At 38.8% G+C, this 15,540-nt stretch overlaps 1 protein-coding gene across 4 annotated transcripts in view; it reads left to right on the top strand.

Moving 5' to 3' along the window:
* Positions 1-15,315, top strand: part of gabrg2 (gamma-aminobutyric acid type A receptor subunit gamma2) — a 52,374-nt gene extending 37,059 nt beyond the window's left edge. Inside the window, exons 7-10 of one of the 4 annotated variants that reach the window (XM_044221989.1) lie at positions 4,636-4,788; positions 6,816-7,021; positions 8,685-8,708; positions 11,426-15,315. In XM_044221989.1, coding sequence (XP_044077924.1) covers positions 4,636-4,788; positions 6,816-7,021; positions 8,685-8,708; positions 11,426-11,704 — 662 coding nt within the window. In that variant the 3' untranslated portion in view covers positions 11,705-15,315. Of the gene's footprint in view, positions 1-4,635; positions 4,789-6,815; positions 7,022-8,684; positions 8,709-11,422 lie in introns of all 4 variants that reach the window. The other 3 variants (XM_044221988.1, XM_044221992.1, XM_044221991.1) reach the window with 3 other exon arrangements.
* Positions 15,316-15,540: the final 225 nt, after the last annotated feature.

Below are 15,540 nucleotides of genomic sequence, written 5' to 3'. Positions count from 1 at the left end.
TAATTATATGATGTGATGGAAATAAACCCACTGATGGAGTTTGGACTAGAAGTAAACATGTTTGTTTGTGGACTGAAATAAGATGTAAACTTACTTGGTGTGTAATCTTTACCAATTTGTGTATGTGTATCACTGACTAACTGACATGCAGCAAACCTGGGCGGGGTAGTATTCCGGGGTAGAAATATTGGCTCTGGGCAAAATGGGTTGGGAGTGTGTGTGCGTGTGTGTGCGTGTGTATGTGTGTGTGTGTGTGTGTGTGTGTGTGTGTGTGTGTGTGTGTGTGTGTGTGTGTGTGTTTAAGAGGAGGGCTCAAAAGGGGCCCACAGTTTACATTGTCCTGGGGGCCCCTCAGTGGGTTAATCCGGCCCTGATAATAGCATGTGACATCGTCTAGAAAAATATTTTAAACTTGCTTTTCTAACTTTTACACTTCCTCTTAAACTCTTCCAAGAATGGTAAGGAAAGCAGTTTTGGCAGCTTCTTACTACCTGTCATAAATCCCATAAACAGCCTTGCTCTCAATAATTTGAGAGCTATTAGTGTGTCTGAGAGAGTGATAATCATCTGTCTCTGTCACATTCAACACAATGTTAACAACAAGGCAATCAAACTCTGCAGACTCCTGTCTGGTGTTTAATCATGCTGCTGTGTTGCCGCAGTTACTCACCATGACAATGCTGTGTCTTTTTTGCCGTGACATCATCTTGCCACCCACTGTCGGGTAGGAATAGCTGCAGTAGCCTGTGGAGGCAAAATGATAAGGCATTGTAGCTAGTTAATCACTCGCATATAGCCCCTAGGCATGTCAAAGAAAGTGGTGAGTTAACATTCTCTGTAAGTATTGTTGACCCTGGCAACCAAGCATGGCATAACCCTAGTCATTAGCAAAGCTCCTGTCTTTCTCACAAACACACATGCACAATAGCATCCGCTGTCACCTCTGATATAGATGACCCTTGACAGGAGAGGAGCTCAGTACGACAGCCTGTCAGCAGCTCTGCAATGTGTCTGGCTCGTCTCCCTTCATTGGATGGCCAGCATGTGCCTCAGGTCTCTCCTGCCCATCCATATCCACACCAATTTACAGCCTGGTTGCCAGCAGAACGATATTCTCATGTGACAGTTTTATTTTTTTTCTTTCTTCTGATCAGCAATCCTGAATTACCATGTTTCATTCCTATGAACTCCCCTGCCACATTGGGATCAACATTCCTTCTCGTAGGTTAAATACTCTCCCAACAAATACAGAATGTTATAACAATTTCTGTATTCTAATAATAATAAAGCATTCATCTTCTCTTGTATTTCCACCACAGTAGAAGGCTCATACTGGAAGAGTGATTCCCCCCTCTCTGCTGTGTGTGTGTCTAATTCTGTTGAGTGCGTTTTCTCTGCGGCTTTTAACAACAAAGCAACACTGTTTTCTGATGAATGATCATCCCCGCCAAGTTTTTATTGCTTTCCGTAGATTACATCAGTTTGTAGTAAATCTCTTTTGCCAGGGAAATGTGTGATCCTAATAAAAATACTTCAAACCATATCTTAATACCTATAATAGTTTTGAGCTGTTGTCTGCATAGTTGTTGTGCTGTCATCAGCATTTTTCATTCATGAATTATAAACAGAATTGAATTGATAGCAGTGTAATTATAGAAATAAAATGATAGGATTGGAAAAATCTGAACTTTTAGGAATTTTGATAACAAAGAAGCAAAGAAAAGAGCAATGGCCTAATGGGAGGCCTCGACAGAGATCTGAGTGTGTTCTGGTTACCGGAAACATTAGCACATGAAGTTGAACTGATGAATATTGAGTTAGGAGTGAAGCTGCCTGTAGGATCACAGGAGATGTGGCCGTTGCTACAGTTGAAAGAGTGTGAGATCATAGCATCATGTATGGCAGCTTCTTTATATGCATTATTGATCAACAGAAGGGTACATTCGACCTAAGTGATAACAGCCTTGAAAAAGAGAGCTTTCTATAGACCCTGTGAAGATAGAGTGTGAACACACCCTCATCTGTTGGCGTTGACAGATGCGCAGTTATAGCTAAGGTTAGTTTGAGGGCTCCCATTAGGAGGAACCCAGGCATGACGGCTTGGATGCTTTGATATGCCAGTTGCAGTCTTATGAGAAATAAACAGGGACCTTTCATCCCAAACACAGGCATGCATTCGTACACATGTGAACATGTTTTCTAATTAAACAAACAACAATAACAAGACAAGAGCAACATTTGTTTGCTTGTATGTTTGGAGGTGTTAAGCTTGCTGAGGTGTCACACGACAACAAGACATAGTGTGGGGAGAAGGGACAGCTCCATAAACTGCTTTTTACAATTGGGGTAATATTAATATTTAAAACCCCTATGTGTAAGATTCTGGAATGTCTGACACACCGCTACACCCCCACCCACCCCACACAAAGATTGCACCAGTTTTCACCAGGATTGTATACTTTTCTTGCAAAAACATATAATAATTGAAAAGATGGCAGAAAAGAATTTGACACTTCAGTCAAGCAGGCAATCAAGTATAAATACACAACATGCAAAACAAAACTGTGTAATGTAAAGTGTTCACACAGTCCACAAATTCTGTTGGGATTGTTTATTTAGAGCACTAAACTATTTGCTCCCCATACAGTAATGTTGTGAAATCCCACCCAAACACTTAAACCATTGAGGGAACTGGAAACCATTTTGGTTTGAGCGGAATCAGGAAGTCATTAAGAAGCTGATGCATTACTACAGAGTCATAATAGCAGGCAGGCAGATACAGATACATTAGCCTGCCAGAATGGAGGGCATTGGTCGATAACACCTCCTCAAAGCATCTTCCTGGCAAGCGCTGTGGCCCGTAATGAAACTGGCGAACAGATGAAGAGAGGCGTATGGGAGGAGGGTCTTACACAGGCTGACCTCACCCCTGTGGTGGAAATCCCATTATCATTAAGAGTCTGAGGTAATGTAAAGGAGGATTTGTGCTGCTGACCAAGCTGGAATAAATGTTTTAACCGGCAGTTTCTCAGCTGTCAGGGGTCTCGGTTTTGGGCCCTTGCTAATGTAATATTAATAAAAACAAAATAGTGGGCTGCGGGACCCCTGAGAGCAGCCTTCATGTGTCTCCTGTATTCGTACAAACCGGGGCAGTGCACTGTAATATGCCGTGCTCCTGCCTGCATCAGCAGAAAACACACATGGTGATATGAACAGTTATGGTTGTGCTGCTGGGGTTATTGCACTTGGTTTATTTAATGATGCTATCAATGGCTGGGTGAACGGAGGTGCATGCTGGGATGAATCACAAAGACTTGGACCCTGTCCAGATACTGCGAGGACTCACTCACACAGAGCGCACATGTACGCTGACATAATAAACACTGACAGTCTCATCTCGTTCTCTCTCTGTCTCTCATTAACACACAAATACACAGATGTTGGCTGTTTTTCAATAAACTGCAGTATGTGTTGTGCGCCCTTTCTCATGAGGAAAATTATTAGCCAGCTGTTCAATCCCCAGCTGCAGAGACTATTCAATGTGTTGTGGGTGTGTGCTTAAACACACACTCGCTCACATAGACATACTGTAGATGCATGGCTGAGAGAGAGTAGGTTTGTACCCTGCAGGTTACAAGGCCAGGGGAGGTTTCCGACACTATTAACAGTGTGATGTTTATCAATTAGCAGACAACTGACTGAGCTGGCGGCCAGCAGTGAACTGTCATTAAACCCAAAGATACAGACAGACAGGTACATAGGTAGACAGCTAAAAGGACAGTAAGAATTGGCAGGCATCGCTGCATTGTCAAGCTGGCAGGGATGCTACTAGAATGTTTGTGTGCGTGTGTGTGATGAGTTTGTTCTTTTGCATGCCTGTCTCTCTGTTTGGTCCTGGTTCAATTAACCCTTCTTGCAAGGGTGTTAGAAGCACATTTCCAAGAGTGTGTGTTTGTGTGTGTGTGTGTGTGTGTGTGTGTGTGTGTGTGTGTGTGGTGCACACATGTGTGCATCCGTATGTGCATGCATGCCTTCTCATGCATTTCAAACAGGCAGGCCTGATGATCCATATTGTCGGGGTCAGGCCGATCTGGGCTCAGCTAACCTCAACCTCTTAACACCTAACATCTGCTGGGGTCAGACAGCCAGCCCAGGGATGGCTCATCATCAGCTGGATGCTAGTGTTCATGTTCCAGCTAACTACTGGCAGGAGACGAGGGTTTGTGTGTGTATCCAAGCAAGCCCGGCTCCAGCTCTCTGAATCGCTCCGTTTCATTTTAGATCTCGAGTTGCCTTGGGCAAACACGCAGTGAAGACATTGGTTACACAACATTATGTATTGATCAGTCCATGACGTAACAGTTAGTTAAATCTACGCTTGGTGTTTCTGTAGTAAGATAATGTGAAATAATTTAATAAACTGGATATACTGTCAACCTCCTATAGTACTTGTTAAACTTTGTCATTGCACTACATGTTATCTTGACATTGACTTTTCTAGTGTGGATTGTGAACATTGATACTCACATACTTTTTTTACACTTACATAATAAAGTGAATCCCTTATGTTTTATCATGCATTCCACAATGCCCTCACTCTTCCTTTCTTTTCTCCTTTAATTTATCTCTCTCCAGGAGACTATGTGGTGCTGACCGTCTTCTTTGACCTGAGCAGGAGAATGGGCTACTTCACCATTCAGACCTACATCCCATGCACCCTGATTGTTGTCCTCTCCTGGGTCTCGTTCTGGATCAACAAGGATGCAGTACCAGCCAGGACATCATTAGGTGAAAAGAAAAAGAAAAGTTATTTCTGCCACAAGATTATGATCATTTGTTGTAAATGAAAAACATAAAAAGTCAATTAGCAGAATGAATTAGATTTTATGTGATTAATTATGTTATTTTTTCTTTTAGATTCCATAACCCTCTCTTGTGTAACTGCTCATCAAGCCTTTGCTTTAGTTAATTTTTATAATCAGTCCATCTAGCCCAAACACACATATGCTGTAGTTATACCAGCAAGGTCCATCAGCCATCCTGGCCTTAATTACTGCAATGAAACACATGAAGAACCCTGTGGTGGTCACACACCACCTGATACTGAAAAGCAGTCTGCTTGAGCCTCCTTTTTCCTGCCTTCACCATCCTTCCTCCTCCTCTTTTCCCCTCTGAGACAGGGCAGCTGCTTAGGAATCTAGTCCATCTTGATTAGAGGAGCCTATCCTAGCACATATGTTTTCATGCATGCCTTAATGAGACATTAATTATGCAATACAGCAGGGGAAATGCAGAGATGCAGCCTCAGCACAATAATAATGCAGGTGGCATCTTCGCTGAATGCAATAAAGGGATAAGGAATGAAAGAAGTGGGCAAAAAGTGAGGATTTCAAAGGAATTTGTCAGCTTTTGAACTTGCCCTTGGCGTCAAGTGGACATCCTCAAAAGTTCACTTGTAATGCAGTTACATACATATTCGTTAGTCAGCTTTCCTTCTGGCCCCTTAAGGCTCTAAATCCTGACCTCAAGTTCACGTGATGTGATCATTAGCGAGTATATCTGAATGTAAAACAGTCCCTGCAGGCAGAAACCTTCACTCTACCTCACTATCATCATTACTTTGTCCATCATTAATCCCTCTTAAAATAGGTTGTTTTTGTTTTCTCCTGCTTCTGCAGCTCCAGACATGATTTGCTGCTGAAATAATAACACTATTAATTCCCTGCTAAAATTGTACCAAGAGTCAAATGTCTTAATTTCCTATGAAAGATGATGCGGGAGGTACAGGAAGCCAGGTGGTTAGGAAGCGGATTAATGCAGATGACATAATTCTTAATCCTTCAGTGCCATCCAAAAATGTATCAATTCACTCACAATACTGCAATGTTAATCTTGACGCAGACTGATGTCTTTCAGTCCACAAATTTAGCCAGCACAAACACAAACATAAATCATCTCCAAGGCAAGTCTCTTTACATGTATGGTCTATTTAAAAGAAGGAGGTGGTCTTGTTAGTTGTTTGTTTGTTGGTGTTTGGGAGTTGTGACGCTGTTGTTGGTACTCTGTTGTATCAGTGTACTTATAAACGTATTTCCTCGTCATGTGCCATCACCATCTACATCATCATTAGAGACAGAGACAGAGTGAGTAAAGGGGGAGAGGGTTACCAGATGGTGGATAAAGGAATGTAGTATGTTAGTGTGGTGGTCAATGGCAGTTAAACCATGAACCAGTAAACAGCCATCATCAATCCTCTTGTGAACATGTGTTCCTAGGTTGGAAAATGTTTTAACACATTGAAAAACTGGTGCACGATCTGTGAAAAATCTTTAAAATGTCCACTCAGAGTTTGAATCACAACTTGGACTTAGTAACACATGCAATCATTTTAATAATTCTTCTTTAAGCACCTGAATAAATGTCTGAATAAAGCCATGAGCAGCATGTGCATCATGTTCAACTTAGACAGATTTAAGAACACATTAAATACTTCAAGATACTTGTATTAATATTATAACTATCATTGTGTTGCCTTTCATTAATATTATAATATATAGTATGGAAAGCTACTGTTAACAACAGATAAGACACAATATAAGACAGGTAGCATAACATTTTGATGTAGGGAAAATTGTACTTTTACAATATATAATAACCAAATTATAGAGAGATATAGATTTTTTTTAGATGAAATAGGAATGCAGAATGTGAAATGACACCATTGAGATCTATACAGCAGTGCAAAAGAGTACAGTATAATTGAACTTAAACATTTCTAGTCTCATTTTCTCTGCTCTCTCCAATCTCATTACCAGGCATCACCACTGTGCTGACCATGACCACGCTGAGTACTATTGCCAGGAAATCCCTTCCAAAAGTTTCCTATGTGACCGCCATGGACCTGTTTGTGTCTGTCTGCTTCATCTTTGTCTTTGCGGCGCTTATAGAGTATGGCACGCTGCACTACTTTGTCAGCAACAGGAAGCCTAGTGCCAAAAAGGACAAGAAGAAGAAAAACCCGGTGAGCGTCTTTCTAAAACTAACTGAAGTGAACTTTTTTTTTGTTGGATAACATTTTTTTATATTTCTTGAGGTTTTAGTTTTTGACCAAGAAAAGTTGCTCAATTTAACAATGTAGCTACAAACAACATTATTTTGATTTATGTACTATATCTTTGTGTAATATCTTTACAGTGTTTGAAGTATCCTTTATTTAGGTGAAAGGTCAAGTACTCACAACACATTCTCTGTCCCTCCCCCACTGTATTACAGTACTGGGATACGCCTTGGAAAAAAGCTATACACTGCTTAGTATCTCTAAGGGAGCATCTTCCCAGGGACTACCACGTCAAATTACTCAATTACTCAGCTTGAACCTTTTCCTAATCCTCCACACATCTGTTACAGTTGTAATTTAGACCCATGTTACATGACAAGAGAGTTTGTTCGCTCACGTGAGCCTTAAATCCCGCAAGAGATCATGGCAGCTCGGTTGAAGGGCTATGATCTCTCGTAGCCGAGTACGTTTAATCTCAACAGCACGACTAGCACTTCTCCCTAATCAGCTAGAGTTGGCCAATGGTTCTAGAGATGAAGGTTTTGTATGAAAATTTGTTCAAATTTACCACTTGAAGTCTACTTAATGGAAAAAAAATGTATGCTTTGTTTTTGATAACTAAACTAAATTTAAAGGGTTGTAGGTAACTGAAATCCATCTTTTAAGTCATGGCATTTTTTTGGAATTGGACTTGAAAGATATTAAATCTTAAACCTCAAAGTATACTGTGCTTGGGTGAACAGGAGTATTGAACTGGGGAAAGTGGGGCGCTCTAGTTTCAGCCTCTGTAACTAAGGTTTTTCACATGGTCTAACTGTCTCGCGGACGAATGAAAGACTAATGATGTGGAAGGTGTAATGCCAGTTTGCCATCTCAGAGGGACTTTGCTAGGTTCTCTGCATGACTTGCCAAGATGCAGGAAGGAGGAAGTATGCAAGAAAAGGAGGTCTTTGACTGAAATTGTTTAAATTTTCATGAACTGTTAAAAATATGGAAATAATAGGAAATCGAGGAATATATAAATAAGGAACTTGTTTATTTTACTATTTGTAAGATGTTTTGGTTCCATGCAATCTAAGTCTTATTCTTAAAATACAGAGGGATTTCTGATTATCAGATTTCCTCCTATCAGTTTATGTTGTTTCTTTAAGAATACTGACATACATTACCACAACATTTGTTAAATTTCACATACTGGTACTGAAGATGCTTGAAGAAGTGCTGTGTAAGACAAATGCTTCCAACTTCATGTGAAAACGTAATGATGTCACACTCACAGGGAGTATTTGAACTCTGCATTATGGATAGTGTTTACTTGATCTGTCTAGTTTTGCATCTGTAACATTTTTCCTAAGGTGATGCTGGCATAAGAAGCATGTGAGATACATATATCCCACCATGCATCTCCCCGTGTCTGTTCGTAACATGTATGTTTCTCTACAGTATATTTCTTCTCTTTCCATGTTGAGTTAGACAGTACAGTGCTTCTGATTTTCACACATTATCTTGTGTTTGTTTATTTTTATTTTTATTGATGTTTTTTGTTCTCTGTTTACATGTATTCTTTGTTTTTTTTTGTTACTCTCTTTCAATTCCACATATTCTTTGTTTCCTGTCTGGACAAAAGCTCCTCCGGCTCTTTTCCTCAAAGGTATATTGCCTGTGTCTGACTGCATGTGTCTGCTGCATTTTGGCTCTTTGAGCCCCCAGCACCTCACTGCTTTTCTGTCTGTTCTACAGCAGATACGCCTCTCTCTGTTCCCTCTATATCTACCTGCATTCTTACTGTACTCCTCATCAGTTACTAAATAGGTATCAGAGATAACATTAAAAAGGGACGCTCTGCAGTGCACAGTGCGGAGGCAGCCAGCCAGACGAACTTATGCAGCTTGTAAAATTCAAATAAGCATCCCACACATCCCGTGTCCAGAGGAATGTAATAGTCCAGACTCACTGTGGACTCATTCTGGCTCCCTCTGTCCTGTTTCACTCTTTGTTGTTGTTGTAACCACAGTGAAATAGCAGCCGCTGCAATAGCTTCCTCTTCTTTCCCTTCTCCTGCCAGTAAATCTATATCTGTGTGTTTGTTGGGCTTCTCAACCTGACGCTTCCTACAGAGTCAGCAGAGCCTTAACAGACTGAAACAGACAACCCATGCACTGTGTTAAGTCTAATTAGAGTTGGAGGTCCATTCATTAACACATGCTAATCTTTAAACACCCAAAAAGCATCCAGGGTGGGTGGGAGCTAGCAAAGATCTAAATTTAACCTAACATACAAGTCAAGCCAAGATAATCTGCTTTTCCACATAGAGGTACACATCAGTATTTTTAAGGTCAGATCTGTTAGATTTTTAGCCTAGACATGAGTCTAAATGTACTGCTGAAAAATCCAGCTGCAGTATTTAAACACTACCATCAAATATTCACCTTAAGCCAGATAACCAAGGGATCCTCCAGTAATGATTCTGAATGTTTCCACCTTTTGTCTTCTCTGAGAGGTTGTCTACTTTCAGCCAGTTAAAGTTGCTAATGCCACTGTGTTGTTTCTTTGTTGTTTTTTGTTTTTATTTGCTAACACCGACTCAGCACAGTCCAGCTTGACCAGGCCATGCGGCAGGATGCTATTAATGCTCCTTCTGCTTGAGCTTTCAATGCGCTTCCTCCAGTGCAACCAATCCCCATTGAGAACTGCGCTTCCTCCAGTGCAACCAATCCCCTTTGAGAACTGAGTCATAACCTGTTCTGCTAATCCCCTCATTAATAAACTGTCCGTTAATAAGGACATAAATGCTGAAACTAACCGGTATGTTGTTTTGTTTGTGGTTATGTATCGTTTTCAAAGGGACAGCAGGTTTATGCACTAGTGCTGGGCAACATGAGAAGTTCTAGGGAATGAACAGTTCAATCAAGTTTAAGAATTTTAAGCTTGTTTGAGGATGCATGCTTACAGCAGATAGTATTATGTTCAAACTAAAACTGCAATGACCTATTTTTTTTTGCAGCAAGCATGCCTATTGTAGATACATAAACATGGGGGCAAAAAATATTCATGTGGCAAAAGAAAAAAAGTATTTGTTTTGTGATGTTTGTTGCAATTAAAAGAGAACTGATTAATATTAACAAGTATCTCATATTCTCACAACACAGAGCATAAATACATGCTGTAAAACATATTTGGAGTGCTAGTGCAGTCATTTAGATAGATTAGACATAGATTATTGTTCCTATGTTATGAATACGGAAACATAAAGAACAGCTTAAATGACAGCTACTGGCTTTTTTTTTTTTTTTTTTGAGGGAAAGTGGTGATGTGAAATTCTTAGAACTTGAATTTGGGGGTATGCTCGACTGGTTGTGTCTTTTTTAAATGATGAGCTTGACACCCTAGTTTATCAGCAAGGTCAAGGGACCTTCCATTTCTGCCAAAGGGGGGGAAAGCATTTAATCTGCCAAACAGCCAGAATTCCAATTTGTGCAAAGGTGGCATGGTATTTCAAGATAAAAGCTGATGAAAACGGTCTGTTTGAATACTAATTGTCTGCCTTTAGAGTGACAGGGCCACAGATTCACTAATGTCACTGTCCTATTTTAGGAATCTTCACAGATAAAAGGCATGTGCCCTCCAGTGGTGAGCACAGTTTGAAAAGGAGGTTTATTTTAACCCATTTAGTGACAGAAAGAGTGGGTTGGAGAAATATTGAGCTGTGTGCTGCACATCTGCCAACACATGCTCCTCCCTAAGCTCAGCTTTATGATGCATCATAAGCCAGTTAAAGCATATCCTACAAATGTATTTCAGAAAAATTGCTTACAACCACCATATAGGTCCAAATTATAACATTTTGTTGAGTCACTGGGCATTAAGAACATTTAAAAAACTGCTTAGAACATATGATGCACATCTGTTTGCTACAATGTTTTTATAGCATTCTTAAATGTTGTGCAGCCGCAGTAGCATAATCACAATAAAAATGGAGGGACATTGCCCAGCACTAGCTTAATATAGCTGTTAAATAAAGCAATATGGACTACTGTACTAAAAATATTATGATTGCCTCAGTCGCCAACTATACCCCAGCCCAGAGGCATAATTTGCATCATGGACTCCATGGGGACTGACCCTTTGTCACTATGAACGTCACTAATTACAACCACGGGTGGTAGTTATGGGTCTGTATGTATTTTCTTGACATTAAAAGGGTCCATTGTTTGAAGGTGCAAACTACATTCTGCTGACTAATGACAGAAAATAAAGTGGGAGAAAATGGCAGCTCAAATTAGGTCCCCTGTTATGTTAGTGAGGTCTTCATTAGGGCACTCTGACACTCTGATGGCTAACTGTGTCATTTTGTCCTGTTAAAAGCAGACACCCACGGTAGACATCCGTCCACGCTCAGCCACAGCCATTCAGATGAACAACGCCACACACATGCAGGAGCGAGACGAGGAGTATGGTTATGAGTGTCTGGATGGGAAGGACTGCACCAGCTTCTTCTGCTGCTTCGAAGACTGCCGCTCCGGAGCCTGGCGGCACGGCAGGTTGCATATCCGCATCGCCAAGATAGACTCGTATGCACGCATCTTCTTCCCCACTGCATTTGGTCTCTTCAACCTGGTCTACTGGGTCTCTTATCTCTATCTTTAGGCCTGGGTGTGCATCCAGCCTTATCATATAGTTCATTACATTCTACATATGCTCTGTGCCAGCAAGGGACATTTTGAAGGAGGGACCCACTGAAACACCCAACGATTTGATTCAAAGCAATTCCTTTAATACCTTAGTTTGAATCTCTTTGAATTTTTGTCATTTCATTTTATTACTTTGACAGACATTGCAAATGTTGTAGCATTACATTTAACTGGTATGAGGAGATTTAGTGTGTTGTGAAAGCACTGACTGTGTGAGCAATTAACAAGAATCTTAGTTTAGTTTTTGTTTTCATGATTTGATTTTGGACTTTTTATCTGTAATTTCCTGTGAATTTCTTCTCAATGGGATTTTTACCAATTGCTTTATTTTTAGACAAATATATTCCTTCCATAGTAAACGGTTTAAATAAATAGAAATTCAGATCACAGCAAACACCTATCAGAAAAACCTAAATTTATTTTCACTATTTTTTTCCCCTTAACATACTAAAACACAAAATCTGAAGAACTCTAAAAGAGATGTGTTAGACTGCGACATTAAAAATCATTTTGATGATGCTAATTTATTTTCAGTTCATTTATTTTCAATTTATTTAGCTTAAGTGTTGGCACGATTAGACATTGTATTTTTCATGTGTGGTCAGAGAGAGATGATACTGTTTATGGACAATGCTCAACTGTACAGACACTGTATATATTTTACTATTACATAGTGGTTTACATTTATTGCATGCACCTTTCAGGCCAAAAATCAACATGTTTTATGGTCTATTGTTGGCTATGGAAACTAAAATATGAGCACTGTTGATTATCATTCAGGATTTAATTATACTTTTTTCTAGAAAAATTGGAAAATTAAATGATAAAAATGTGCCCAGTTTATCTTTTTAAGTTGAGGAATCATCTTTGCATACAGGTGGGAGGATCAGCCCAGAATTTCAGGCCAGACGACGGGTTTAATCATTTTCCTCGCAGCCATTAGCTTACAGTATAGACAACACTGACCTCTCATCCTCTTCTCCATTTGCTGTTAAAAGCGAGCATTTACATAATGACACACTGCTGTTGTATTTTGGTTATGCAAGCTTTTACAAGAGAAACTGTGCTAAAACATGTTAGGTTTTCTTATAAAAACTAATCTTTTATTTGCCCTTTACATTAGCAGAGTAATAACTTCAAATAGAGGAATTTAAACTAATCTACACTTTACTGCAAATGTCCATACAGACAGCTGAAGGGTATTTTGAAATCCCTGCAGTAGAACAGGGTTCATTTTATGTCATCCTTCTAAGATGAGCAACAAAACAAACAAAAAAAAGAAAAACTGAAAAAAATATGAATTGATAATAAATAAAAAGCTTCATTCAAGTAAAAAAGCATCTGCTTATGTTGAGAACAGATGTGTAAGCCTTATTATCAAGCATCTCACTTCCTGTCTCTGATAAGATTGAATACATTGAGAATGTAAATTATCACATAATGAGGACGTTGATTCACTGGCTGGGCAGAAAATTTTCTTTATATTTTTTATTTGATATTTTCTTTTTTTTAATATAAATTTGCTTTGAATGCCGTAATGTGTGAAGAGAGCAGAGAACACAGCGAAAGCATCTGAATTGTAAATGTTGTGTATGATAACATGTAACGCACTTAAATTACAGCCCCTTACAGATCAATTTTGATAGACACCAGATGCAACAAATGGAGATAGTGCTTCAGTATGATTTGTAAACTCACAAGGAATAGGTGTAAATCACATTGTCTATGTATATATATTATAAACTGAAGAAAACACTTGTTGAGCCCTTGGGATTTTGTAAAAGGGTATATATTTTGTAATTTCAGCATTGTTACAGTATATCATCATACAGTATACTAGACTTATTGTATTATGCTGGACTGACCATGTAGAATACTTGGGGGTAATGGGGTATTTATTTATTTATTCATTGATGGTATTTATTTATTTATTTATTTTATTGAAAGAAATTGTATTTTATGTTCATATAGCCCCTGAAAAGAAACACAGAATGCTGTCATTTATATCAAAGATACATTTTTTGTTTGATGTGTCAATGGAGCTTGAGCTTATTTATCTTGTGTTTTCTATGTTGTGATCGATGTACACTACTCTCACAAAGGCCTGTCAAACTGTTATATCTGTTGAATTAGTGAGTTGCAACATTACCTGTTGTGCAGCTTCTGAGTAGTAAACTTTTAAATATTTTCAGGGAAAAAAAACAAAAAAACATGTTCCCCAGCCACCAGAAGAAAAACATTTGTTTGTCTAAGTGACTATTAATTATTTCCACTTTTTCCACCGCCACAAGTTTTCATTGGTCTTGATATTTGCCATCATTAATAAAGCATCAATGATGACACTAACATATGCATTTAACAGATTATCTCATATTTCCTGAAGTTCTTTCCCTTTTGTATTTAATGGTGGTTCTGCTGTGTTCCGAAGCTGCCACTTAGTAGTCTAAACCTGTCTTCAGTGTGCACATACTCACATTTTTAGGAACGTAAGTGTGTCAATAGCAATGTAGACTGGTCATCGTCAGTGTTCAGTAGTTTAAGTGTGAAAGAGTGATTACATCTTATAAAGTGCCAAACTGACACACATGCAATAGAGAATATCAAACGATAATATCATTTGTGAATCCACTACTGCTTTGTGGAATACAAAACATATGCTAAAGGTGAGTGTTTTCTTGGAAGGAAATGCTATACAACGAATGTTGGCCACACCGATGTTCCCTCAGACATTTTTATTCTTTTTTTCTGTTTGTTTTTTTTTAGTTTGTTTGTTTGATATGGTACAGAACCAAAAGCATGAGGACAAATGTTCAAATGTAAACCAGACCAATAAAAACAAATTCTTGTATCAGGGTGAACTGGAAGACATTTCTGATTCAGACTGTATCTGACTTTATTTACAAACCCATCGTACTGATAACCGAGCATGTCTTGTGTTTGAACAGTGGTGCAGAATACACTTTTTTTCCCATGATAATAAAAGCTTGATTATTATTTGTTTATTATATTTTTGTGCACTCTACTGTAAATGCAGAGATATAAAGGTGTATGGGAGATACTGAAGCGTGTTTATATTCAGTAGTGTGCATGTTGAATATGTTTTCAGTCAAACAGGGATGTTTTAAAGAATTTGGACTAATTCAAGCATTGTTTCATCTGGTCTCAGTCCTTTGCCTGCATTGACATGGGCTTTTATTACACTGTACTTATTTTTGCCAAAGTGATTTTATTTATTTTGGGACCCACAAATGAGACATATATATGAACAGCACATGTAGATATTTTCTATTGTTATGTATTTTGTCAAACTGCAGAAAACAAAATAATACGCACTGGAATTACAGAGTTCAGTAAAAGGTATGAAAGAACAAAATAAATTTCATATGATCCTCATACAAACAGTATGTTAGTTGTTTGCCATCTATGTTTCTTTGAGTATTGTATAAAAGGGGCGTTGATCAATTCTGTTAGGGTCTGCATAACATACTATACATGTTCTGGAAAAAATCCTCTTCATAAGGGAAGTGCACATAGCTGTGGAATTTTACAATAAAATGGTTGCATTTATCAGTGTGCATAGGTTCATTATTATTATGTATCGTTTGTAGTATTGTTAATAGTTGTAGTAGTAATATTTCAGTGGCAATCTATATTTTTACAGACGTGTGCCATTATGCACAAACAAGGTGGAGCTAGTTTTAACTAGTTTACATACAGTTAGGTATGTAAACTCTGAAATGTGACAAGAGGCCCCAAGATACTGCTTTTTTATAAGGGGTCACAAGCCACAAG

This window comes from Siniperca chuatsi, linkage group LG14 (genome assembly GCF_020085105.1).
Source record: "Siniperca chuatsi isolate FFG_IHB_CAS linkage group LG14, ASM2008510v1, whole genome shotgun sequence".
NCBI lineage: Eukaryota > Metazoa > Chordata > Actinopteri > Centrarchiformes > Sinipercidae > Siniperca > Siniperca chuatsi.
The sequence above is the reverse complement of the archived record's forward strand: the minus strand, read 5'-3'. Positions and strand labels throughout refer to the sequence as shown.